The sequence below is a fragment of the Pithys albifrons genome, chromosome 21 (genome assembly GCF_047495875.1).
Source record: "Pithys albifrons albifrons isolate INPA30051 chromosome 21, PitAlb_v1, whole genome shotgun sequence".
In the NCBI taxonomy this organism is placed as follows: Eukaryota; Metazoa; Chordata; class Aves; order Passeriformes; family Thamnophilidae; genus Pithys; species Pithys albifrons.
In genome coordinates this window covers 1920783-1948133 of record NC_092478.1, presented here as the reverse complement: position 1 = coordinate 1948133, position 27351 = coordinate 1920783, and the positions used below count along the sequence as shown (strand labels likewise).

Here is a 27351-nt window from a genome sequence, read left to right as displayed (position 1 = left end):
CCACCTGGGTCTTGAAGTTCAGGCAACATTGTCTTTCCCATCTTCCCTTCTTGAGGAGACCTTGGGGACCACCTGCATTTTCATCAGTCTTTTGGTTGGAAAAGGAGCAGAGTTTGCACAGAGCCTTCAGCAAAGGTGAGGCTTGGTTTGAAACAGAACCCCCAAAATATTGTTGTCTCCAGAGGAAGGTGCCTCCAAGGATGTGATGTGAGTGTTGTAGTCCCTCCAGCCAGATTTCTCAGGCTTATTTCTATCCAATTCATCCCATTTTTTCCCAGTTTTGAGAAAGGGTGTATTGAATGCCTCAATAACCCTACACTGGCCTGTTCTCTGCTTTGGAGATAAAAACACTGGCCTTGGTCAGCCCAAACTCCCACCAGCTCATCATTTCTTCTGGCAGCAGTGCCAAGGAGCAGGGCAGGAGCAGAGCAAGGGGGCTGCTGCTTTCCCAAAACAGTCCCCACTGTGTGTATTTCCTCACAGAAAGAGTGTCAGACACTGGAAGGGGCTGCCCAGGTGGAGTCCCCACCCCTGGAGGTGCCCAAGGAATGACTGGACGTGGCACTCAGGGCTCTGAGGGGACAAGGTGGGCCTTGGGCACAGGGTGGACTCGATGACCTTCTATCCTAGTTCCTTATGTTCATTTTTTCTGGAATTGGGAGTCCTGCCCCTGCTGCTCCTCCATGACAGTGTTTGTCCATCATCCATCCACATGCCCTCCCTGGAGCCTGTGCTGGATCTTCTCCCTGAGCTGCAGAGTCATCCTCACCTCCCATGGGCACCTCTCTGCTCTGGGCAGACCCAAACCTATTTGAGGCCCATCCTCCTGCTTTGGAGGGAGGAAGGAGCTGTATCTCCTTCCCAACTTAGCCAGGAAATCAGAATCTCTTCCACAAGGTGCCATTCATCCCTGGCTCCTCAAAGGAGATCATTGTTCACTGTCAGCTCCTTCCCAAGAGAAGAGGCTGGAGCTGGGAATTTCTCCAGGGCAGGATGGGATTAACAACATCTCAGACAAAAGAGGGCAGAAATTTCTCCTCTCCAATAACAGGGCAGCAGAAAGTGTGAGCAAAGTCTCAGGGGGCTGTTTGTTGACTCTTGATTCAGTTTGAAGACTTGGGAGTCTTAGAAAGGAGTTCCCACCTTCTCCTTTGATATCTCTGCCCTCAGCAAATGCTTCTTCCTTCAGTGGGTTTGGCTTTTGACTTGCAGTTTTTATACCACGTGATCCAGATTTGATGTTTCACACAAGAACTTTTCCCCTTCAGGTCTTTCCTTTTATTTTCTAAAAGATTGGTGGTTTTTTGTAATACCTGTTTGTTTTCCCTCAGAATCCACCAGCAGGTTACAGGACATTTCTCCTTTGCTCTTGCTCTCCCTCGTTGCCTCCACAGAAGCCCTTCAGAGGTTTCCTGTGGAGGTTTGCTCAGGTTTGCAAACACACTTTGGCATTTCCAGTGAGTGAAACACAGATACCATTCAGGTTTTTGGCAGCAGCCAGAATTGTCATCTGTCCACAGCTCACAGAATGTCCTAAAGATGTCCAGGATTCATCAGAAAGCTGCTCAGAATCAGCTGCTGAGGTAACCTGAGTCCTTCCCACATCTGGGGCCTCTTTGGAAGGATGTCCAAGAGCTCTTGCTCTGTTGATCAACTCCTGTCTTGTTGCTCTAAACTGCACCAAAATTCAGCAGCATCACATTAAAAAAGGCAATAAGCAAAGATAATAAAAACTTTATTGGTTATCACAGCAACCCCCTCATGTAAAACCCCATGGAAGTGCCAATTATTGCCAATAAATTACCTGAGCTCTTTGCCACCTCTAAGTTGCCTTTTAGAATAAAATCAGTGTTTAATTTCACTGTGAAATTCCCATTCCTGGGGGAATCCACTTGTGCTGTGATGAGAAACTCAAGCAGCCAAACCAAAAGGGTGACAGTGAGACACAAACCCTGTGATTTATGGAGTTTCTCAGTGTGTAGATCCATTTCCCAATACATATTTTAAGTGTATTTAAGAATATATATAAAACAATATAAGAATATATATAAAACAACCAGACTACATAACATATATTGGGATAAATATTTTTCAAGATGAAGTATTCAATCTTCAGATCAGCTGGGGGTGAGAATACCTGTCTGGAATTGATTTTACTGGGTGATTCTTGAAATGTTCAGTCATAAGAGGGAATGGGACCCCACAAACACAAATCTGGGAGTCTGAGAAGTGTGTTTGGACCCTCCCAGCCCCAGCCCAGAGATTTCCAGCCCCTGATCCTCTGGCAGCAGCTCAGCCCAAGTGAGAGCAGCACATGGAAGAGAACTGGAGGTTTGTGCACTCCTGGAATGAGGGATATAAACTTGGATCTGCTTGAGAAAGTGAAAGGGTTGAGGGTTACAAAGATCTATTTCAAAGGAGCAGTGAACATGAAACAAATAATTTGGTAATCCAAGGGAGGTTCCAGGGCAGCAGCCCTGGGTGTCCTCATCAGTGCACGGGGTTGTTCTTCAAAAGTTTTTTGCTTGACTTCACCAGAATTTGTCTTAGTTAATGAGTCTCTGTTTATCTTTGAAGAATGCCCTTGCCTGGACAAAAAGAGATTCTTTAATAGTATGAACAGACTGGGAAGCAGCTCCCCTTTTTTTCCCAGGCAGTTTTCTGCAGCCCTGAGTTTCTCTTGATGAAGGAGAAAAACCCCATGGTGACTTTTGGAACCAGCCCCACCTCTGAGATGAGAGAACTGGAGCCCTTCAATGCTTTCCATCCTTCTGGTGGAAACTGCTCCTTCCTTGGAGGGCCTGGCTTATCAGATAGCCAAAGATCTGAAGGAAAAATGCAAGGGCTTCCTTTTCTATTACAGTGTAATTCAGATCCTTTTTTCCCCCTCACAGAGGACAAGCAAAGCAAGTTATGCTTATGTGTGTTGGAAAAGGCTTGACCTACCCAAGCTTGATCATCCAGTTTCCTGTCTTGCAAATATCAACCTTTGTCTTTTATTCATGATTTTTTTTTAAATATGAGCTTATCCAAGTTTATCCAACCTTATCCAACCTGGTTATGGCCAGGAGAATGTGTGAGGATAAGAATAACCAACTGCCACTCAGGCCATGGATACTCCAAGATTTATTTTTCAACAGTCCATCCTTGTCCTCTCACTTTGCCAGGACTCCAGGACTTCAGGATCAGCCCAAATGATGGAAGTCACAATTAAAGAATTTCTTATCTCAGAAAGGGTGTTTGGGATAGGAAATAATTCCAAAGCTTTTGGTTTAGTCCTGGCAGTCCCTGGAAAGGGCTGGTTGCCAGTGAAATGTCCATCTTCCCTTTAACCATTTTGGCTAAATTAGCCCATTGTTCTTCTTGGGCTCACTTGACCAGAAACTATTCAGTAGTTTGAGTCTTGACTTCTCCATCTTTTATACCTTTTCACTCTTCCATTTCTGCCCCTCTTCCATCCTTGTCCAAGCTCTCTTATCTAGAGAAACTAAAAGGATTTAAATTCTACTCTGTGGGGCCACTTTCTCCTCCTGGAAATGTGTGTGAGATCCTGCAGTGCATCCCAGAAGATGATTTGTGTGCCCAAAGCTTCAAGGTGAGGCCCCTAAAAAAGAGGCAGAAGGATTTTGGTGTGGTTGGGTTGATTGGTTGGTTTTGGAAGGTTGAGCTCATCCATCCCTGGTCTTGGTAACCCAGATCTTACCTAAAATCCTGGTTGCTTCAGACAACAAACAAGCAACACAGAGAAGTGAACCACCTTGTCTGTGGTTTAAGAAATACAACTGGAAAAAATATTAAAGGAAAGGAACTCTTTAAATCTGGATCCTACAAATATAAAGGTGGTTTGCCTTTAATGGAAAGGCTGTGCTTGACTTAACCCTGAGTTTCACCTGGCACCCTCAATTCTGAGTTACAAACCCTTGTGGGGTAACCCATCCAGGCACTGTCACCTCAGACTGGATGCCCTTTTGGGGTGAAGAATAGATATTATTTTGTTCCTAAAGTGATTACAAGGAAATAGGAAGTGATCTTTGGTTTTCTTTATTTTTTCCTCTCTTCTTCCTTTCTTTCTCTCCTTTTCTTCCCTTTCCCTTCCTTCCTTCCTTCCTTCCTTCCTTCCTTCCTTCCTTCCTTCCTTCCTTCCTTCCTTCCTTCCTTCCTTCCTTCCTTCCTTCCTTCCTTCCTTCCTTCCTTCCTTTCCTTCCTTCCTTCCTTCCTTCCTTCCTTCCTTCCTTCCTTCCTTCCTTCCTTCCTTCCTTCCTTCCTTCCTTCCTTCCTTCCTTCCTTCCTTCCTTCCTTCCTTCCTTCCTTCCTTCCTTCCTTCCTTCCTTCCTTCCTTCCTTCCTTCCTTCCTTCCTTCCTTCCTTCCTTCCTTCCTTCCTTCCTTCCTTCCTTCCTTCCTTCCTTCCTTCCTTCCTTCCTTCCTTCCTTCCTTCCTTCCTTCCTTCCTTCCTTCCTTCCTTCCTTCCTTCCTTCCTTCCTTCCTTCCTTCCTTCCTTCCTTCCTTCCTTCCTTCCTTTTAAGGAGCACATTACTGTGACCTGTGAATCTTCAGGAATTCAGCCTCTGACTGAACTTGTAGAAGGGACTGATTTGTGTGGAAAACAGAGTGGAAACAACTTCCCCTGCCTTGGTAAGAACAGATTCTATGGTTTTTAATGATTCTGAAGAAAACTCTTCTGCTCCTATCCCAGAAAGGGGAGATCCAGACAGTTTAGTTCTTGGTGGCAGTGCCAGCCCTTAAAAATTACAGTTAAAATATCACACCTGTGCAACCTCTCAGCACACTTCTATAGAGATGCTTAAATTAATTACTGTTCTGTGGACAAGGGCATCAATTACAGCAGTAATTAAACCCCAAAGCTGTGGGAGTTGTGTCAGCCTGGATGTCACAATTTGGAGCTGGTGCCACAGATGTTTGTTGGAGGGTGACAGTGCTGATGAATTGCTGAGGAATGAGGGAACTATGGAAGCAACACGGAAAAAAAACCCCACCAAACTAAAGAAGTTGATGTAGAAGTTTAAATATTGTGTCTCAAATCACAAAATAAATATTGTACCACTCTGCTGGTACCTCTGCTGAGACACAGGAGAAAAACCAGCAGCAGAACATCTGAGGCCAAACAATTCACTGAGACAGTGAGGAAAGGGAAAACCTAAAAATATCCACAGATCAGATCACTGACACATAAAAGGACACCAAGAGCACTTTGGATCCATTCTAGAGCCAAAGTTGGAGCCACCTCCAGCCTGGTCCTGCAGGAGGAAGCTCTTCCCCTCCCAGCTCTTCATCCAGGAGCTGATGGTGGAGCTGGAAGAGCTGTTGCTCACTTCAAAGGGGCCCTTCCAGGCTCCAGATAATGGTGCTGGTTAATAATTCAGCTCCTACCACCCATCAGTTTAAAACATTTCAGGAAGGAATGAAGTGTCTTTGTCAGTACAGAGAAAGAACAAGGGCTGCAGTTCTTTGCCTCAGATGTGAATGTCTCTGCTAAGAGATTAAAGCTCTCCTGGTGCCTTTGGCTGGGCTGGTGTGGTGACTTACCAGGGTGCTTGTTCACCTTCTTCACCAGACACTGGAAAAGCCCCATTTTGTTCTGAACTGAGATAATTTGAAAAAAAAAAAAAAAAAAAGGAGCTTCTGGTTTGTGCTGTCACACCACAAATTCTCTGTAGGATCTTGGCACCACCCATGGTGACTTTGGGGCCATCAGGCCCTTCATAGATCAATGAAGGTGTGTCCCTGTGTCACAAAAACAGCAGTTCCTCAGGACCTGCCAGGCTTTGGAGGAGTTCCCCTTGGGCACTTGGTACCCATGGAAGTGAAGGCAAAGATCTTGCAGCACTTTGCTGACAATTTGGTTTGTTCCTGTTCTATTTAAAGCTTGAAGAACTAAAGGGAGTCCTATTCTTTCAGAGGCAGGTCTCAAACTCCCAAGTTCAAGCCGTGTTTTATAGTCCCTGGCAGGAGCACATGTGTGTGACACACCAGCAAGGCCCCACATTTACTCAGTATTCCTGTTTCTTCCTAGATCTCCATCTGCTGGCAGATGTGCCTTTCAAGTGGGGGTGCTTTGGGAAGGAAGGAACAAGAGAGAGCATGTGAAAATGTGCAGCAGCTGCCAGCTGAGCTCCTTATGTTATATTTATATGTGTGTATAGCTCTATTTATATATGTGTATATAGCTGTAGTTATATATATAGTGTTATATTTATATATGTATATAGTTCTAGTTATCTATATATAGAGTTATATTTTTATATATAGTTGCATATATATAGTTGTATATATATAGTTGTTTTTACATATAGTCAGATTTACATAGTTATATTTTTATATATAGTTAAAATAACATATAATTATATTTATATATGTATATAGTTATATCCTTACATACAGGTATATAACTACAGGTATATTGATATTTGATAAGTATAATGCTATTTGACAGGTATATTGGTATTCAATAGGCATATGGATATTTCAATAGGTATAAATAAATATATATATTCATTTTATAATGAACCTGTAACAAATTCAATTTTAAAACAGAAATGGGTGTTGATTTGCATTTCCTCTGTTTTCACATCACAGGTGACAGAGTGTCAAAGTTGAAAGCAGTTCTTGCTGACACGAGAAACGACCCTCAGCAGCGGGACAAGTTCACAAAGAGGGGACCAACTCTTCGTTTGCACCATAATCCATTTCCCTGGGGGCTCTCCAGGCTGTCACTTCGCTTTCCTGGGGGGGCCTTTCCCAGGGGCGGCGGGAGCGACTCCCGGGGCGTTTCGCGGCTCCAGCCCAGCGCTGCGCCCCGATCCGCAGCATCCCCGCACCATCCCCGCACCATCCATCCCCGCAGCATCCCCGCACCATCCCCGCACCATCCCCGCACCATCCCGCGCCTCTCGGATTGCAGCGCTGTTATCGGCCCGAGCTGGAACCTCCCCGAGCCGCGGCTCCCGCAGCGCTCCCGCCGGGGCAGGGGCGCGGGGGCGATGGACAGAGCCGAGCCGTGCCATGCTGTGCCGAGCCGAGCCGAGCCGAGCCGACCTGTGCCGAGCCGAGCCGAGCCGAGCCGTGCTGTACCAAGCCGAGCCGAGCTGTGCCGAGCCGAGCTGTTCCGAGCCGAGCTCTTCCAAGCCGAGCCGTGCCTTGCCGCGCTGTACCGAGCCGCTTTGAGCCGAGCCGTGCCGTACCGAGCCGTTCCGGGCCGGGCCGTGCCGCGTCCCCCGCCCCCGCGGGCCGGGCGCTGCAGGCGGGGGGCGGGCGGGAGGGGGAGCCCGAGGCCCGGCCGGGGGCGGCGGCTCCGGCTGCTCCACCCGCCCGTGTCCGCAGGTACGAGAGCCCGGCCGGCCCGGGCTTGGCCGCCCGCACGGACCTCCCGCCGCCGCCGGAGAACGGGACGAGCCCACCCGGCCCCGCCGCCGCCGCCGCCGCCGCCGCCGCCGCCGCCGGGGATGGCCCCGCTGCCCGCCGGGCTGCGCCGCCCGCTCGCCGCCCGCGTCCCCGCCCGTGTCCCCGCCCGTGTCCCCGCGCCGCCGGCCCGCCCGTGACCGCCCCGGCTCCGCCGAGGGGGCTGGCGCAGCCCGGGCCGTTCCATGCGGACACTTCACTCGCAGCCATGCCTGCCCCGGGAGCGCTCTGGCTGCTGTAATTCTGCGCCTTTGATCTCGCTGGATCCTCTCCGGAGCTCCGCTTGCACCTACCTGCCTGCTGCGTGTGTGCCAGAGTTCTTCCTCTGGGGCTTTTTTATAGTTTTTTGCTATAAATACCAATTTTCTTTTTTTAATTTAAGACCGGACCCAAGCAGCGTCAGAGCCACACGAGTTGTTTAAGCTACTGGAAATAACTTTTGCCTGGGATTTACAGCAGCGTTCCCTCCCGGACTCCAGCAGGTTTGCAAAGCTTTTCTCCCTGGAAATCCCTATTTCTCTCCATAGCCGAGGGATCGCCGCAGCTTCGGCTCTAATCGGAAACACCTCCTGCCTGAATTCCCCCAGTTCTGAAGACTCCTCGATGCGTTTCATGTGACCTTTGGGCAGAGCATGGAACTTTCTCTTTTATTTTGTGGGGCCTTGAGTCGGGATCTCGCCAAGGTGTGCTTGGAAGTGGCCAGACCGGAACTGGGGCGCGCACAGAAACAGTGCCAGAGAAACCAGATACGCCGGCACCTTCTGCCTCGTACCTGCTTGGCTTGGGGTCTACACTTTTAAGAGTCTTTGGGGGGCTTTCTTATTTCCTGGGAACTTGGAAACTATGAGGAGGAGCTCAGGGCTTTATTAATTATCCTGGAGAACTGCAGCCAGAGTCAGACTCCGAGCATGGATTTCTAGGAGAAAGGCAGAGCTGATCTTGAATGAGGCGCTTCTGGCACGAGGGAGATGGAAGGGGTCGACTCCGTTTGGAAGGGAATAGGCCCGAAGCAAACCTTCTTTTCACCATAAATTCAAGGAATACCACCTGCCTGATTTCTGGGAAGGATTCCGACCGGCGCAGATAACACTCAAGGTTGTGCTCGTGCTGTGGGAAATGCTGGCGAGGAGCTGAGGTGCCTCTCCAGGGTGTTTGGGATGGATGTTTTGAGCCTGTGGATCTTCTTAACTCTCGAGCAGGACACACGAGGACTCCACATCGGCCTCAGCCCAGTGGGACCGAGAAGTTTCTGACGCTCTGTGGCGTTCCCGTCGCTCCGAACTCATTTTGTACTTTGCAACGTGTTTTCACCCATCTTTCCGGATTTATCCGCTGGAGGAGGGACTCGCAATTTGGGATAATTTTTCTTTTTTTTTTTTAGTTTGTTCAAAATATGCCTCTGAGCTCCCGGCGGCCTCTGAGCACGTGGCAGCGAGCGAGAGGGCCGGGGATGGCGAGAGCCGCCGTCGCGCGTTGAGCCGCGCTGGCCGTGCCCGCGCCCCTCTCTGCCAGGGGTGCCAGGGGGCCCGCTCGGCCCCCCGAGGAGTTTTGCCAACATCCAGATCCCGCTGTGGGCTGAGGAGCGGTATGTGTGGCCCGAGCCCGCTGCTGCAGCTGGTAGCATGAGTGCTGGCCCCCAGCTGCAGCTGGCTGTCCTCTGGCCTTGGCTGCTCATGGCGACCCTGCAGGCAGGACTGGGCCACACTGGGCTGGCACTGGCGGCCGCCGTGGAGTCGGAGCGGGCGGCGGCGCAGAAGGCCATCATCAGGGTCATCCCGCTCAAGGTGGAGCCCATCATCCTGGAAGGGGAGTTCGCCAACGTCGCCGAGGTCACTCCGGCCGAGGGGAAGCTGCTCCAGGTAAGGGGGGCCGTGCTTTCTGCGCTCCCTGTGCCCCCCCGGCTGCCCCGCTGGGGTCTCTCCCGGTGCTGTCCCCGCTGGGCGCGGTGTCCCCATTCCCGGCATCGCGCAAAGGGCCGATCCTTCCTCCGGGGCCTTATTAGTGCTGAATGGTGGATGTGGTCGGCTGATTCCATGGAGATTGTTTCATATCTTAATTGATGTTATAAAGCTGAGTGTGTCGAGTCACATATTGAGACGTTAAACATCTGATAGAAAACGGGATTAGTATTTTTTCCTGTGAAATCCTTGAGGTTTTCTGCATCCTTTGCTGTTCCAGCTCCAATACCCATCCGGGCTGTGCCCACCAGGAGCCCTGACCCTGCTCCTTGTTGCCAGTCCCTGAAAGTTGAGTGTTACCCACACAGCAGCTCCAGTGATGTCCCCAGCAGGTATTTTTATAAGTGAATTAATGCTGCTCTCTGACCTTTGCTGAGGGAAGAGCATCTGAACCCCTGGCTGGGAGGTGCAGGTGCTGCACAGCCATTCACTGACCAGCCCCATCTCCTGCACACGCCGAGTTTGGAGCTCATTCCCTGGGATCTCGTGTGTGCTCTCCCCGTTCTGTGGGTAATTTGCCTGGAATTCGTGTGCTTTATTCTTGAGAACAAAAAAATTACAAAATAACCTTCATTAATATTGAATCTTAATTTTCACATGGCTTTTGCCACTTTGGACTTTCCTAATGGGTGATGTTGAAATCTTAATTAAATTTGTAGCTTGGAAACTTAAATTAAAGTAATAATTTTTGTGTAGTTTTATAAGAAAAGAAATATGATTGAGGCAGCTTTAGAATGTGGTCACCTGTCTGAAAATGCACATGGGCAATTTGTGACATGTCTAAAGGCTGGTTTTCCACACCTTTTGAACTCCTCAGCATTAAAGCTCTGCTATAAAATTACATTACCAGGCTAAAAAAAAAATCTTAGACAAATGTACTCCAGGTCCTGTCCTGTCGTGAGGCAATGTCCAGGAAAGTCAATATTTATTCCTTACAAAAACTACAGTGGTGTTGCAACTGAGCACAAAGTATAGGGGGGGACCTTTTGGAAACGGGAGGATGATAAATAACCTCTCCTGGGGGATGTGTGGAGGTTTGTGACCAAACGAAAGGACACCCAGAGGGAATTCTGTGCCCTCACAGCAGCCCCAGCGTTTGGAATACAAAGCTGTGAAGAGAGTCCAGCTGCATCCTTTAAAAATCATCCTGGGATGGAGGTGGCAGGGGGAGCCCTGAGGGTTGGGGTGCACAGACACTGCCCTGCCCCGGGGGTGGTTTTGGCCACTCAGTGTGCAGGGAGGGCTCCCAGTCCGTGTGCCACAGAATCCAGCGCGGGCTGTGCCGCGGGGCTGGGCTCGGGTGGCAGCGGCAGGATGGGGGTCAGGCTGTGCCTCCTGCAGCAGGATGTTTGCCCGGTGCCAGGCACTGTGCTCTGGGAAAGCTCAGTCAAGTGTACCTGTGACCTCTCCTGGAGATCTCAGGGGGGGAGCTGCTAATTCTGCTGCTAAATATTGAAACCTGGAATAGAAAATGACTCTGAAGTTCCTTGATTCCCCATCCTCCTGTGGGTTCCTGCCTCTGGAAACTGGGAAATGGGGGTGTAACTCTTAAGGAACACAATAGGTAAGAAATTTATGGAAGGAATTGTTTTGAGTTTGCTTTTAGGTAGCTGGATATTAAATACACCAGAATTAGGCTTTGTTGGAACATCTCTTTTTGCACGTGGTTGTCAACATCCCAATCTTGCAAAAACTTTGGGTCATGTGCTTCACTTTGATGTCATTGCAACTCCTGCTTAAATAAACTTCAGGCTGTGCACACACACCTGCACAATTGGTTCTTTAAATGTAATTTAGGGACATAGCATTATCATCTTTGCAGTTAAGGAGTTAAGAAGTTTGGGGTTTACAGCATTTTTGAAGAGGTGTTGGTTGTGTCAGACCCTGCAAGATGCAGTTGGCCACCACTTCCAGAACACAAAGTGCAGAGCTTAACTTGGAAAAGGCCCTTCAGCAGAATCACGGGATATTTGGGCTTGGAAGGGACCCACAGGGTTTGTCAAGTCCAGCTCTTCAGTGAAGAAAAGGGGCATGGATGGCCCAGTCCAGTTTCCAAAGCAGTGCTCCCTTCAGCCAGGGGTGTGATGGGATTGCTCAAGGATCAGCAGTGCAGAGGTGGCCCTATGGTCAAGTCAAGTTTTCTTTTACTTGTAATTATCCTCACAATGCTCTAGTCAATATATTTTTAGAAATACTTTCCTCATTTAATGTAGACAGTCCTGCACATCATTGATGGAGCCTCTCCAAAGGCCCTTCTACCAGAACACTTCTCTGGTTTCCTTTCTCTGTGCCCTTATTTTCCAGGATCACCTCCACAAATGGACTTTGTAGCAGGTTACTTCAACAATATCCTCTTTCCTGTAATAAACTAACCCAGAGCTGAATTGTCCCTCCCACCCCTCCTTCCTGTGACCCATTTTGTTGGACAGCCCTGGCTTTCCAGCCTTGCCCGGTGGTGGGTGAGCAGGAAGGTGCCAGGGAGCCGCCCCTGCCCGCTGAGCCCCGGCAGTGTTCCCACCTCGGGCACTCCAGTGCAGTGTGTGATGCAAAGGGAGAGGAATTTCTCAAGCAGGCAGAGCCACTTAAGCCTTTATAGGTCAAAAACCCAACAGCTCAGACTTCTTGCAGAAATCATCTTCAGGCTTGTTGGGAGAGCACCTGCTCTGAGCTTTAACTCTTGCTGGACGTGGGAAGCACCACAGGGAGCTCGGTGGTGGTTTCCAGGGGGGAAGTTTAGCTTAGGAAGTTTAGAGTAGGAAAAAATACCTACTCTGCCCTGGCACAGGATGCCCAGAGAAGCTGTGGCTGCCCCACCCCTGGAAGTGTCCAAGGCCAGGCTGGGATGGGGCTTGGAGCAACCTGGGATAGGGGAAGGTGTCCCTGCCCGTGGCAGGGGTGGATTGGAAACAGATGAGCTTTAAGGTCCCTTCCAACCCAAACCATTCCAGGATTCTGTGAGTTCTGTTGGCCACTGCAGGAGCCTGGACTGCTGGGAAAAGTCCCATGGGTGTCAAAAACTGCTCCTGTATTAAAGACAGAGGAACCAAACCCTTCAGACAAGGAGGTTGGAAGGAGCATGTTGGATCCCACTGGCAGTGGGCAGTCCTGGAGCAGCTCAGGATTCCGTGTGCATTTGGAATTGCAGTTCCTGCAGCTGTTTGCAGTGAATTCCCTTCCACAGGATTGCTCAGGGGAATTTTCAGCCTCTTCTCTTGATACTTTTGCTGCTCTGTTGGCTGATTTTTGAGGAATAAGTCCCAGTTTCCCTCTTGCCCATGTCTCAGTCTCTGCTTGGTACTGGAGAGAGCTGATGTTGGTTTGAAGGTAGATGGGAAAATAAGGAATGCATTGGAAAGTAAAGGAGGGAATCACTGGGGAGAGTTGAGGGAAGAGTTAAGATTTTTCCAGTTTTCCAATCACAACAGAATTCACATGAAAATACAATTGTGGAAGAAAAAAACCCTTTTTATTTGAGAAATAGTTCATCACTTAAAGTCTAGTTTAGGACATTGTACAAAGAAAGCACCATTAAAACTGAGCATTAGTAGCTCTTTATTTGGGTGTGAATTACCCCACTCTTGTACACAGGGGAGGGATCATTCCCTGAGTGTGTGTGGTGTGGCAGGAGTTGCTACAGCCTCTAGTTCTGTGCCTTGTGTTTGGAAAACAGTGTTAAAAGTTTGGGAAAAGTCCCAAATAATGATATTTAAAAAGAGCTGGATAACCTCACAGTACTACAGAGAGGGCAGAGTGATCCCCAGTCACCTCACATGTGCACACACAGAAAATTCCTGTGGATCTGGGGGACAGTGGCACAGTCCCACTGACAGCCAGAAGTGCATAACCAGTTTGCCCAACATGCATAAAATAAACTATTTATTGCAAGTCTCACAATACTTTGTTCCACTTCTGTCCAAACTCAGTGGTTGCGTAATGAGGTGATTGTAGGAGAAAGTCAAGTTTCACTTACCCTCTGAGCACATTGTTTTAACTCAGGACTCCAGGAAAACATCCACAAAAAATAAAAGCAGACTTGAAGAAAATCCCCTGAGAACAAGCTCCCTGCAGGCTCTGAACCCCAAACCCAAGGGTTATCCTCTTTCTTGGCCCCCAGAGAATTATTTTAAAATCGTTCAGGTTGATCCATTTAGGGTGGAATGAGTGAAAATCAGAGGAGGAGCCAAAATCATCATTTTTTAGGTGGTGTGTACAATTCAGAAGCTGAAAATCAATCCCAGATCCAGTCAGAGGAGTGTGGTGTGTGTAACAGCAGTGATAAGAAACCCTTGGAACTGCTGCAGGGAACCCAACGGGATCATCACCCTGGACATGCAGAGTTGGAATTACAATCAACTCCTTCCCAGCTCACAGAGGGTTACACTCCCAACCCAAACCAAAGTAAATATATTAGTATATTCTTCTATACTACCAGCTCCTGGATCAACAAAAGGATGTTGAGTGCATAATGTTGACAGAGATCAAAGAAGTGGGAAAGTCGAAGCAAATGATAATGGGGACTTAAATTACCTGTGAATAAAGTGGTCAGATAGCACAATAGCAGCGAGTTCAAAGCAGCAGTTTCTGCCTCTTGGAACAGCCCGTACCGAGCACACAGACTTGACTTGGCGTTAAGAAATGTGCAGGAACTGCCTCCCCAGCAGCGAGAGTGGAGCCACTTGGCTTGACTGCAGCACCAGCAAAACCAGTGCCCAAAAAGTGCAGCTCTGCCACGAGCCTTGGGAGGGGGAATCTGCTCTGAGGTGACCAACAGCTCATACAGGTCAGGGGAAAAATACAAAACATTTTTAGATGTGGCTCAGGACTGCTTGGGGGAAAGGCTGGGAATAATTGGGATTGTTCAGCCTGGAGAAGAGAAGTTTGGGGGTGACTTAATGAAGTGACTTAATGCCTGGAGGGACCCTGCAAGGAGGATGGAGAGAGAACATTTAGCTGGGTTGGAGGGACAGGACCAGTGGGAAGGGCTTCAAACTAAATGACAGTAGGTTTGAATGGGGTGTTAGGAGGAAATTCTTCCCTGTGAGGGTGGGCAGGCCTGGCACAGGTTGGGCAGAGAAGCTGTGGCTGCCCCATCCCTGGGAGTGTCCAAGGCCAGGCTGGACAGGGCTTGGAGCAACCTGGGACAGTGGGAGGTGTCTCTGCCCATGGCAGGGGGGTGGCACTGGATGAGCTTTAAGGTCCTTTCCAACCCAAACCACTGTGGGATTCTCTGAAAGTGAAAGCTGACCTGGGGAACACACCAAGCAGGGCCTCAGGAAGGCTCCATCACCCAACACAGTTCAAGAAACCACTTGGCCCAAAGAGATCTCTTAAGAACTAGATGTAGAGTATAAGGGTAGGGTTGGCAGAGTGTCCAGTCCAACCTGCAGTGTAGATTGGGTTGGTGTTGGTGCAGGAATTAAGTGTAGTTGGAAGATGAACCAAATAAAATCCAGATGCAGAGGAAGGAGCCTCAGCTAGAATGAGCTGCTGGGAAAAGCTGAGCTCAGAGGCTCTTCCTGAACTTCCATCCCTCTTTTGGGTGTATAAAGGCTGAGCTGGAGCTTTCCATGGTCTTCTCCTCTCCTCCTCCAGAAAACATGTGACAGGAAACTGTTCTCTGTGTAAGGAGTTTAAAGGACTTTAAACCTCCATCTCCCAGTTTTCCCAGTGCACCATCTGGTGCTGGTCATTGTTCTGGAGGATTATTTAGGACATGTGAGCATCAATTGATCCTGAACTGAAGATTTTCAGCACTGACAAGGTGATGGATCAGGAGGTTGATGGACAAGAGACACAAAGTGAGCTGGAGCAGAGCAGAGAGCCGTGGTCAGGAGGCTGAATCCACAGGGCTGGAGTGAGTGACACTCAACAGAGGACGTCTGGCCACGTCCCCTGTCCTGGAACACATCCAGGGAACAAGTGGACATTTCCCAAAGATAAGGTGACAGAGGGCTGAGCTCCCTGGAGAAGGGGAACAGGCCTCAGTGGTGTCTCCAGGCTGCAGCCAGGCTGGACTGGGGGGGAAATGGTCCTACCCATTAGAGAAAGGACTTCTTGTTCTGAAAGCTTTGGTAGGTATTTCCCACAGATTATGGAAGGCTGTTCTGAACTGCGTGGGAATCCCTGATCTTTAAAGGAAAACTTTCAGAATTGTCAAAGTGTGGCACAAACTTTGTGTCAGACTTTGCTTTGGACAAATATTGATGTGCATTTCTGTGTGTTATTTCTCTGTGTTTTCCCACACCAAGAGCTCTCAGACAGACCTAAGAGCTTTCTGTGGACTTTCCCCAAAAGTCTTAGTCTGAAAACAATCCATTTTTGACCTAAAAGGGAAAAAGTAACAAGTAAGTGCAATGGGCAAAGGGCAGTGTAGTTTGACCTTCAGGTCTGTCATCCTGAGTATCATAAAAGTCCACATTGCAGGGATTGCCAAGAGCAAAGTAGGTGAAACTTTGGGTGACAAAGAGAGCAGAGTTGTAAACTGAGCCTGAGTACAGGGGAATGTATCACACTTTGAGCAACCCAAATTTCTGTTTTATCACCCTTTGGGGCTTCCTTCCTTTTGAGGTCTTGAGCTGCAGCAGGACAGAAGTGGCGTGGATGGTCATGGTGGTCTCTTCTGTCTTTGAGTTCTGTGATTTCTTCTTTAATATCTGTTTCTTTTCCCCTGATCTCCCTGGCTCTGAGGAGCAGGAAGAATTGCACAGCCTCTCATTTGCCCACAGCACTCTCAGGCTGCATTAGGGAATCATAATCACATCTCATGCTTCGGAGCCTTGGGCTTGCTGCCAGCACGGCTCAGCCAGGAGTTGGCCAAGAGTTGTCTTGGGACCTTTTCATCTTGTTTTTAGGAGCATCAAGGCTTGGCCTTACCTCAAAACAAGGCGCTGAAACATGTAGGTCAGTGTTCAAAGGCAGCAGAGGGAGGCCCTGGGGTTGGCCGTGCTCAGGTGCTGGGGGTCCCTCGGGTGCTGCCAGAGCTCAGGGCAGGACTCTCTTCCCCCCCTGCAGCCACCCCATTCCAATTCTCTGAAATTTTGGGTGTGTAGCCTCTTCCTCTGCATGTTGAGATCTGAATCATCTGCCCAGACCCACGGATGTGTTCTCACCTCCTCACTTCCCCATCCCTGAAGGGGCTAGTTAAGGGCATTAGTGGCCCTTTGATCTCTCTTTTGTTCTCCATCTCAGTAATTTGGTCTCCACTGATCAAATGGGTTAATCTAATGCTTATTACTGGGCTCAGCATCAGGGCAGTGGCAGAGATGCACTGGATTGTCAAATACAGCAGTTCTGGCTGGGGAGCTGCATTAATTCCTCTGGCCATAAAAGCTGTGAAGCAAATTAAAAGCTTTTTTTTTTTTTTACCAAGTTTGGTTATGACATGTTACTTTTGAATGTCAGCAGAGCAGTTTAGGGATTAAAATTGCTGTTGTTTTCATAAAAGCTGTGCAAACCCCAGTTCAAAATTACAGGAAAGAATGGGCTTTGACTTCCTACTTCCAAGGCAGCTCAGCAGCAGCTGGTCCCTGTTCCTTTGTGCAGAAGGAGGGATTGCACATGGCTGAGGGTGCATCACTGTGGGAGGGAACACCCAGCACAGAAACTTGGGGAGAGTGACCCTGGGACTGAGGTGGGTCCAGATTTCAAAAATGAGCAGCACTCCAGTCCCATCACAGGTGTGAAGCAGTTCTTACAAAGGCCAAGAACAGAGCAGAGCAGGCACAGTGAAGAACTGAGAAGGAAGGAGGTGATCACCACATGGTAGAGCAGAAGAGGCAAGTTGAGGTCTGGGTAGGGAGCAGAGGATGTTGGTTCTCTCCTCAGTTAATTTCTGTGCACTAAAATGTTGCTTTCAGATTGTTTCAATATAGGGAACATCTCCAAGGGTTTGAAAGTCAAATAACAAAGTGAATTGTGACAATTGCTGTGGGTTCCTGCATGTTTGGGTCAGAGGTTGAGGACTGGCAGGTTGGTCTCTCTCCACCACCACCCAGGGTAGAGATGCAGCTTCACAAACCCAGCTCTGACTGTTTTAAAGTAGCAGGAGAGATGGTTTCACATGGTATGTGTGTCTGTCACTGCTCCAGTCCTGGGCCCCTGTGAAATAATCTTCATAACTTCTATTTACTTCAGACAGTTTTATTCCAAAACAAGTGGACCTCAGATCCTCTTCCTCTTGTCACGTTGTACCTCAGCTATTCCTTTGCTCCATCAAGGTTCTTCTGGAACACAGGACATAGCATGGAACGTGCTCTGCAGCCATGCTGTGGGTGCACATGGTCCCCGAGTGCCAGCACTGGAGACTCCTCTCCAGACACTTCCCTGGGGCCACAGGAATGTCTCTGTGTCACCCTCTGGTTCACCTCATCTCATTCACATAAGCATAAGATGCCCCAGGTCATACAATTCTACTCAGCCATTTTTTTCTCCTCATCTGCTCTCCCAAGTGTCTTTATTTTATCATTTTCATCCTTCTTTTTGCTTGGAATGATGTTTATTCTCATTATTTTTCTGTATGTGCTCTTCTTGACCACTGGCAGCTCACAAAATGTGTTAGGCCATTGCCTGCCATCGTTTGCCTCCAACACTTTGCTGTCCTCCATCCTTCTATGACCATCTGGTCTTCCCATTCCCTCCTCCAGAGGACCTCTGATCCCTGTTTTGTCCCTCAGGAGGACCTAAAGCTGTGCAAAGCACATCCCTCCCTGGAGGAGCACGTTGGATTTGGGTGGTGGACAAACAGCCCCCACTTTGAAAAAGATCCTCAAATAACTTGTGTTGGTTTTTGGTTGTGAAATCTCCATTTCATCACTCCTGCCAGTGGCCCCTGGTTGTGGCAGTCAGTGCCTTCATCTCCATCTCTGGCTGCCTCTTTCCTGGTGGTTTTCTGCACAACACAAAGACTGAGGAATTCCTGTGGGGCAGGTCCCTGCTGGCCATTCCTTGCCATAACTTTTTCTCCTGCTGAAAACACCTGGGTGGAACCTCTTGGGCCCACCTGACATTGCAGAGCCTTCAGAGGGCCGTGAAGTTCTACGGGATGAAGGAGATCATGGGGCAGCACCTACATCCATGACCCTCCAGGGAAGCCAGAAAGGAGGAGCTTTGGTGGCCTTGGCCTTTTCCAACCCCTCCTCCAAAATCCTGCTCTTGAAAAGCCACTCAGTGCCATTGGAAATCCTGTGCTATTTGTGTGCAGGGTTGTTGAGAGAGAGGCCAAAAATCATCCCCAGTCGTGTTTTAATTCAGAAAGGAGTGACATGAACTCAAATAAGGCCATTAAAAAGAAGCTGAGAGGGCAACTAAGAGTTACAACCTTGGCATCAGAGTATTTGAGGACACTACAGTTGGAATTAAGATGAAATGTATCTCTGATAAAAAGATATCAGGATTCCTAAACAGAGGGGTAAGAAAATACATAAAAGCATCCTGAAAAAGCAGGAAATTTGATGAAATGAGAAAAAAAGCCCCAAACTAAAAGTATGTAAAGACACAGTGGAAAGAGGAGAAGAGAAATAGCTTGAAAAGTCTAAAAAACTAATCCCAGACTGGCTTCAGTCACATCAGAAGCAGAACATTTTGCCTGACAATTTGTAGAATTTATAAAAAAATGAAGAGTAAAAAATGCACTTAGGGCAGCTGACCTGCCAGCAGAAAAATGAATGCAATTCTCTTTGTGCTTTCATCTGTCTGGGGCTGAAATGTCTGGAGAGGAGATGGTGCTGCAGATAGACACAATTACGGTATCGGGCTCCGGGATCAGGTGGTGCTCACCCAAGAGCTGGGCAGGATGAAATCACTCAACTATTAACTTGTCTGTGAACTCTTGGTTCAAGTCCCTGGATGGTGGCTGAGGTGACTCCAGTTCTCCTCTGGGCCCAGAGCAGTGTGTTGGAAGAGCTGGGTGGAGGAAGGTGACAGAAATTATAATGTGAGTGTAACGAGGGGTCGTGGATTCAACACTTGGGCAGGTCCAGCTGAATTTCCAAAATGCAAAGGCTTTCATGGAGACCAAGAGCACATGGGAATGGAGTGCTTGGGGATGTTCTGGAGCTTTCCAACACTTGGATTGATTAGAAGGAATGAACACAAGGATCAGCTACTGCAGAAGGACCTTATGAGTCCAAACACTTCAGGAGAACGTGGAGAATCTGTAATTTCTTCACATTCAGGTGACGGGCTCTGGTCTGTCCATTGCCACAACATCTTGTGATTGCAACAGATGGGTCTGTGCAAATGTCACTTTGGAACCTGGTGGTTGTCATGAAGACAAAAAATGAACATGAAATGAGAGAATGAACCAGAGAATGTCTTTAATCTCCTGTGAAAATCCAGGATCCATCCACATGTTGAATCCTGTGTGAAGTTCTGTTCCCCACAGCGCTGAAAAAGCTGCTGCTGTGGTGGAAGAGGTTTGGAGAAGAACATGAGGACAAAAAAAGCATAAGATGTTCCATCCAAGGAGCAACTGGATTAATACTCTTCTGGCTGGAAAAGAGGCAGCCAAAGGGTGAGAGGAGGAAGATCCAGAGTCAGGAAGAGGGGTTGGCTGTTGGTCTCTCAGTATGAAGGTGACACAGAGCCACTGAGGGCCCAGTTCAAAGGGACTCTTCAGCCACTGTGCAATTAACATGTGCAATCAAATCCCTCGCTGCAGGAGCTCTGTGGGTGCTGGAGGTTTCCAGAGGTGCAGAAACCACTGGAACTAATGAAAGGGGGAAGGCTCCAGCAATGGCTGTGAGAGAACCAGTCCCAGTTTTGCTTCAGGGAGTCTATAAAATGTTGGAGGCTCCAAGAGTGTCCTGGGGAGAAGCCCTACAAGCTTGTCCTGGTTTTACTTCTTCAGAAGTCCATTGTTAGCAACTGTCAAAGCAAAGATTGTGGGTTAGATGGACCTTTGGTCTGAATCCACAGTGCTGCTTCTCCTGCAGGACACCTTCCAGCCACGAGCCCCCCACCTTCAGCACCAGCTGTCCAGCCCAGCCCTGCTCTGCTTGGGCAGCTCTCTGTGGAGACACTGCAACAGGCACAACCTTCCCCATCCCTCACTGACTCTGAGCTCAGCTATTTGTGCACAAAGAAAGCTCTGCAGAGTTGACCTCCTCAGGTGCCAGCAAGTCCTGGCTCCATCCTGCTCCTTGGATTCCTGGTAAACACTTCTGGATTTTGCAGCCTGAGGGATTAATTGATGCTTGTCTCATCCTTCTTCCCTGAAAGCAAGATAAGGCAGGATGGTGATGCTGCAGGCTTTGGTCTGGCTGGGACAGGCTGAGGAAGCTCTGAAGTCACAGGGAGCAGAGGAGCTTGCCCATCCTCCCAGCCTGACCTGCACAGAGGACAAGACCTTTGCTCCAGTCCCTCCCCTGAGCTCTTCCCTCCAGGTTTTGGTGCTCAGTAGTGGCTCTTTCTTCTTGGACTTCTCATCCCTGTGTGTCAGGGGTCCTGCATGGCCTGGTGAGCAGTGATTGCACCAGTGCAGGAACCTGGGCAGCCCTTCCTGCCCATCTGAGGGATTCCCAATTTTCTTCGACCCCGTGGTCCTAAAATTCCATAGGGAGCTTTGGTAAAAGTGTGTTGACTTCTATCCCAGCATGAGATCTGAAGCAGGATCTCCCCATTCAGGGTACCTTGAGCCCATGGCAGCTCCTTTATTATCCTAATGTGCCTTCCTGGGAGCACAGAGTTCTGCCAGAGGGCAAGAAGGACCTCTGAGGAAGGATTTCTAATATCTGGTGTCTTTAGTGCCCCTTCCCAGATAAAGTGTCTGAAATGCTTTCCCAAGGTCATATCTGAGCTTCACTGGAGCCAGAAAATAGCTCTTCTTTTGCCCCCAGACCTTCAGGATGGAGGAATTTGTCTGCTCAGAGGTTGATGTCAAGCAGAACTTCTCATCTCCACAGAGCCAAACCTGCCAGGTGGCCTCTGCTCGTTGGTCTCATGAACTGGGAGATAAAGAGGTGCAGAGATCCTGGTAATTGCATAACGTGTTGTATCAGATGTTGTGCTCATGCCCAAGTGTTGTGCCTCTGGCCTCCAGTGGATTCCACCAAAGGCCACATTGTTCAGGAGCCTCTCCAGAGGCTTCTCCATTCTTGACACCTGCATGGCCTGTGGAGCTCCACTGAGCTCTGTGCCAGTGCTGATGCTTCCAGGAATGGTGCCAACTTAGGTGGATTGTGGTTTGCAGACAACTCTAAAACTGCTTGAGATGCCCCTGCCCACTTTGTGTGGGGAGAGGGAATTACTGCTTGGAGTTCCTCACCTAAATATGGATGTGGACTGTCATTTAAAGGAGAGGAGAAGACAAGGAGCAGTAGTTGGGCTGTGTGGAGGTGCAGAGCACAAACCCACAGGAGCCTCTGTCCCACCATGGGTGGGATGAGCCGCAGGGGCACCACGAGGAGTCTGTCCCTGCTTCCCATTCCAAGCACACACATGGACAATGTGCATCCCAGAGAGCTCTGCTCAATGCTGGCAAACCTCTTCCCTCTCCCACTGCAGGAATCTGTGCCTGAGTGACGAAGTGAGGGGGAAGAAGGTGGTGGTTTTGGGTGGACACAGAGCTTTGAGTAAACAGGAGCAATGTGGGGATTGAGGAGCCGGCGTTGCTGTGAAGGCAAACTTCCTCCTGTTTGTTTAATTCTGTTGACCATGCTAAGAACTTTGAGAGACTTTTAATACCTTACAAACTCTGGCTAAGCATCTGTGTGAATGTGGCTTTAAGGAGCTGGGCTGGAGAACTGGGTGGCTTTGTGAGTATTCCAGTGCTTCCCTGGGGAAAGCTGCTCAATCTTAAGACCTTTGGGGGTTTTTTTGGATGTATCTGTGTTGGCAGAGATTTGAAGGACAATTTTATGTTGAGTTGTAGCTGTTGTGTGTCCTGGAGGAGGGATCACAGTGCCTGGAGAGATCAGGGACACTTTGGGTGCCTCTTGGCTGTGCAGACCAGTCCATGGTTGGGGTGTATGTTAAGGATTTCCTTTAATCCACTGTGGCAATCTCTGTGATCTTCGATCTCCTCAGCCTGAATTGTCCTCAGAGGATCACACCTGACCCTTTGACCATGATATCAGGCTGACAGGGGATGTTAATTTGTTATTTCATCATGATATTGTCCTTTCACTGACCTTTGGTTGTTTTCACAGTCGGTGCTTTCAAGGCTACAAGTCCCTCATCATCCTTTGAGTATTTTCTGAGCTCTTTGTTCTTGGGTTTTCTTGGTGTCTGTGGCTGTATCTGGACACACCAAAATGTCCATTTCCCTTGTGGGTGACACATCAGAGCTGGTGGCAGGTCCTGTTTATGATGGTGCAGGACTTGGTGTTTCTTATCTACAGCAGCATTGCAGAAAGCAGCAATCTGAGTTTCTGCACTCCACTGACTTTCCCAGTTTAATGGGTAGTTATTAAATGATTACACTTAATTGATTAGAGCAAGGTGAAGAGATCAGAACAAGGTGTGAGCATCTCAAGGGCCTTTCTGATTTATTCTTCACCTCTGGGTGTTTTACTGTGTAGAGTCTTGTCCACATCAATGTTTGAAGCCTGAATTATTCATTAAGAAAACCTTTCCCAAACTCCTTTTTCTCTCTCCACTTGAGAAGTTAAACATCTTGGGGTAACAAACGAGCTGAAATATCCTGTTTATCAAATGTGTTTTAGAAGTTACTCTTTTCCTGCTCAAAGCCCAGCTGAGTGGTGTGTTCTCTGTGAGCACTGGTGGAGGGGGAGAACTCTGTGTGTTAAAGTAACTTTGCTTTTGTCTTTAAATTTGGATATTCAGATTTTTTTGCCAGAGTTCAGAGTCATTTCAGGAATTGAACTGTCTCTCAGATACACTTACAGAGGAAATACATCTGCCATTTCCACTCAGGCTGCACCTGTAAGTTGATATCTTTGGGGTTTCTCTCGGTTTCACTGGTTTGTTTTGCTTTGTTTTCCACCACGTTTTAACAAGATAAGAATCTCTCTGTATTTTCCCTTCATTTCAGTAATTGCCTTCTCCAGTGACCCATTCCTGGGCTCTTCTGGGCAGGGATCAGGATCTCAGTGCACAGCCCATGTGCACCACTGCACAGAGCCCTCACTTAATCATATTGTCATCTCAGGTAATTCATTAGAACCTCCCCAGAGCATCAAATGGAAATCAAAGCACTAATTCCTCTCACCTCACTCCCCAAAGACACAACCTGTGTAAACAGAGCTGCTCACCAGATGCCTGGAAATTTGACATCAGCAGCCACTGAGGTGGGAATTGAGTTTCTCTCAGGTTTTCAAAGTTCTTTCCCTGAAATCGTTTAACCCCTGAAAATTCAATCCAGGTGTTATCACCCCAGTGCTTGCCACTGGTGTGATGTGCTGCAGAGCAACATAAAAAAAGAAAGAGGTTTGAGTGTATGTGAGATCCAAACCATAAAGGAATTTATGACAAAAGCGAAGTAATTGAAGTTCTACATCAAATAAACAAGGAAACAACTCTGTCTCTTGAAGCCAGATGTGATACCCTCTCTTAAAGTGGCTGGGCCAGTGTTGAGCTCTGCTCTGCATCCCCAGGGCTCAGTGCCCTGATCCTGCCTGGTGAAAAATCCCGGGATAACCAGGGTGGAATCTCCCTGGCAGTGAGGGGGTGGCTCCTGGCAGGGACAGAGCAGTGCAATGTACTTTTACCTGTTATTGCCAGGAAGTTCAGGCTCAAATGAGAAACCAAGGCTGTAAATTGGGATAACTGAACAAAAGTCAAGCTGATAATGCTTTTTCTCCTTCTTCCTATTGCCTGCTCATGCTGTTTCAGTCCTGCTGGGCCAGTGTTCAGTCAGTTTGTATCAGTGTCAAGAAAACAGGGATTGTGGTGTTCCCCTTCCCTCTGCTGAGGTGCCCAGTGAGCTCCCAAAGGTGCTGGGGAGGGAGGGGAGCCAGGCTGAGCCAGCCCAGGGTGAGGGCAGCTCCTCTAGAGCCTCCCCCAGAGATACCCATGACAAACCCAGCCTTGCTAAACCACCTGCTTGGTTTAATTGTTTGACATCAAAGCCTGGAGCCAGGTTTAGAGGAAGGAGGAAAGCCTGAGTCAAGAGTTTAATTCTGTGTAGGTTCTGCCTTTGGGTTTTTTTAGGAGTAATAAAGCAATGATCAATTTGGATTGTTCAGCCTGGAGAAGAGAGCTGGGGAACTAATTGTGGCCTTCCAGGACCTGAAGGAGCTCCAGGGAAGGTGGAGAGAAACTCCTGACCAGGGTCTGGAGGGACAGGACAAGGGGGAATGGCTTCAAACTGACAGGGAGGGGTTTAGATGGGATATTGGGAAGGAATTCTTGGCTGTGAGGGTGGGCAGGCCCTGGCACAGGGTGCCCAGAGAAGGTGGCATGATTGTTTCCCAGGGACATCCCTTTGTGCACCTGATAGAGAATTTCACTTCTATTCCAGAGCCCTTTGAGCAGCACTTGCAGGTGTGGCTGATCCCAGCTGGTGGCTCCTTGCTGAGGAACACTTGCTCTCCTCTCTTCTTCCCAAATTCCTGCTCCCCCCGCCCCTGTTTCCATGCCATAACTCATCCCTCTCCTGCTGTGGCCCCAGACTTTATGACACCCTTTCCCAAGCCTGTCCAACTCATTCAAACTGCAGAAAATGCTCAATTTTATTTAATATGATCATTTTGCTGATGTTTTCATAAGCTGAATGAGCTCCTGGAGAAGTCAAGGATGGGGCAAGCCTTGGGAATGTGTGGCCAGGAGCCTGGCAGGAGGTGGGAGCTGTTGGCATCCTCAGTGAACCATCCTCTAGGTAGCCTGAGGTCCTTCTTTCAAGTCTTCCAATCACTCCAAGATGGGATAAATTGGATTTGGAGATTTGGATAATTCAGAAAAAATTCTGTTTCATCTGCCAATGTTGTCACCCCGTTAATTTCCCCCTTCCCAAGTAATTTATGGCCGTGCTGAAACACTTCACAAGGGAACTTCCTGCCTCCCTCTGGAGTGGCCCATGAGGCCAACAAATCGTTCAGCTTTTCTTGCAAATATTTTTGGAGTGCATCTTTCATTCCCTGAGTTATTTGTTGGCCACAGAGACTCACTAATAGGCACCCTGCTTCTGATGTTGAAAAAGGCTTTATTGTTTGCATGGGAGCCCCTGGCATGTTTTGCTCCTTTGACTGGTCTCCTTCAGTTGTCAGAATTACAGCCCTTGCTGCTCAGCCTTGGATTCCAGTTCCACTTTCCAAAGGTTGCCTTTTCCTTCTGGTGTTCTCCTTCCCTTTAGGGTCCAGCTGAAGTCCTGGCTGCCATGGTGCAGCTTTTCTCCAAGCAGATCTCTGAACATTTTATGTCTCTCTCAGAAATATTTTACCTTCTCATTTGCTTTCTATAATGTTTTTCTAACTATTTTCCTTATCTTATATTTTTACTATTTTGAGAGTGTATTTTAAAATTATTATTTATTTATTCCTTTCCTTAGCAATAGGAAATTTTGAATATATAATGGGCACTGTTAGAGAAATAATCTAATTTGTGGTTGGTTGGCAGCTTTCATACTTCTTCCCATACTCTCCATGGAATTTCAACCTATAGCTCTTTGGAACTCCTTCATGCAATTAAATACATATTAGTCCAGTCCACTGCATTGTTCCTGTACCTCTGTGGTTACAACATCCTCTGCATTAACTTCCTTACCTTGAATTTCCCAGCTGTTTATGAAATTAATGTTGTCAATTAAAAGTAGGCATTTTGGTTTGCCCTTCATAACTTCAGGCTTGGAATTTGTGTTGGTAATATAAGTAAATGTTTATATATATATCTGTACACACAGATGTATATTTGTATATATACCTGTATAGATACAGACATGCATATGTTATACATTTATTGATAGAACGATGGAATCATGGAATGGTTTGGGATGGAAGGACCTTAAAGCCCATCTCATTCCACCCCCTGCCATGGGCAGGGACACCTTCCACCAGCTCAGGTTGCTCCAAACCCCGTCCAGCCTGGCCTTGGGATTACCCTCCCAGGGATTGCTGGCACCCAGAGCATCCTTTCCTGCTGGATATCAGTGCAATATTCAGGTTTTTAGATGCAGGAATTAAGAAGAGAAAAATTCAATACCCAGATTCCAGCTATGGACACATAAAACCTGACCTACAAAATGCCTTTTGGAATCTGCAAGAGCACTGCAGTGTGTGGGTGCTGCTCCAGGGGGGCTGCCCACTGCCTTTGGGATGTGCAGGGGACTGGGAGAGGCTCCAGGAGCTCAGCCTTTGGGATGTGCAGGGGTTGGGATGTGCAGGGATTGGGATGTGCAGGGGTTGGGATGTGCAGGGGTTGGGATGGAGTTGAAGAGCTCAGCCTTTGGGATGTGCAGGGGTTGGGATGTGCAGGGGTTGGGATGGACTCCAGGAGCTCAGCCTTTGGGATGTGCAGGGGTTGGGATGTGCAGGGATTGGGATGTGCAGGGATTGGGATGTGCAGGGGTTGGGATGTGCAGGGGTTGGGATGGACTCCAGGAGCTCAGCCTTTGGGATGTGCAGGGGTTGGGATGTGCAGGGGTTGGGATGGACTCCCAGGAGCTCAGCCTTTGGGATGTGCAGGGGTTGGGATGGAGTTGAAGAGCTCAGCCTTTGGGATGTACAGGGGTTGGGATGTGCAGGGATTGGGATGTGCAGGGGTTGGGATGTGCAGGGGTTGGGATGGACTCCAGGAGCTCAGCCTTTGGGATGTGCAGGGGTTGGGATGGACTCCCAGGAGCTCAGCCTTTGGGATGTGCAGGGGTTGGGATGTGCAGGGGTTGGGATGGACTCCAGGAGCTCAGCCTTTGGGATGTGCAGGGGTTGGGATGTGCAGGGGTTGGGAGAGGCTCCTGGAGCCGCTGCCCCGGAGCTGGGCTGGGGCAGACGGAGCCCCAGCGCTTGATCTCTGCAGATGGTAATAACAGCATCAGGCAGGCAACAAGTTTCCTCTTGTTGTGTTGGGGCTGAATTCCATGTGCAC

At 48.5% G+C, this 27351-nt stretch overlaps 2 protein-coding genes across 2 annotated transcripts in view; one reads left to right on the top strand and one right to left on the bottom strand.

Annotated features, from left to right (window-relative positions):
- Positions 1-1762: 1762 nt before the first annotated feature.
- Positions 1763-9041, bottom strand: LOC139681716 (collagen, type I, alpha 1b-like). The gene is made up of 3 exons (XM_071575351.1): positions 8843-9041; positions 5546-7580; positions 1763-3604 (listed from the first exon to the last, which is right to left on the bottom strand). Exons 1-2 carry the CDS (start codon positions 9039-9041, stop codon positions 6730-6732), a joined length of 1050 nt encoding a protein of 349 aa, XP_071431452.1. The 3' UTR covers positions 1763-3604; positions 5546-6729.
- Positions 7340-27351, top strand: part of RNF43 (ring finger protein 43) — a 52359-nt gene continuing 32347 nt past the window's right edge. Inside the window, exons 1-2 of the mRNA XM_071574958.1 lie at positions 7340-7899; positions 8005-9276. Of these exons, the coding sequence (XP_071431059.1) occupies positions 9040-9276 (237 nt within the window). The 5' untranslated portion in view covers positions 7340-7899; positions 8005-9039. The remainder of the gene's footprint in view (positions 7900-8004; positions 9277-27351) is intronic.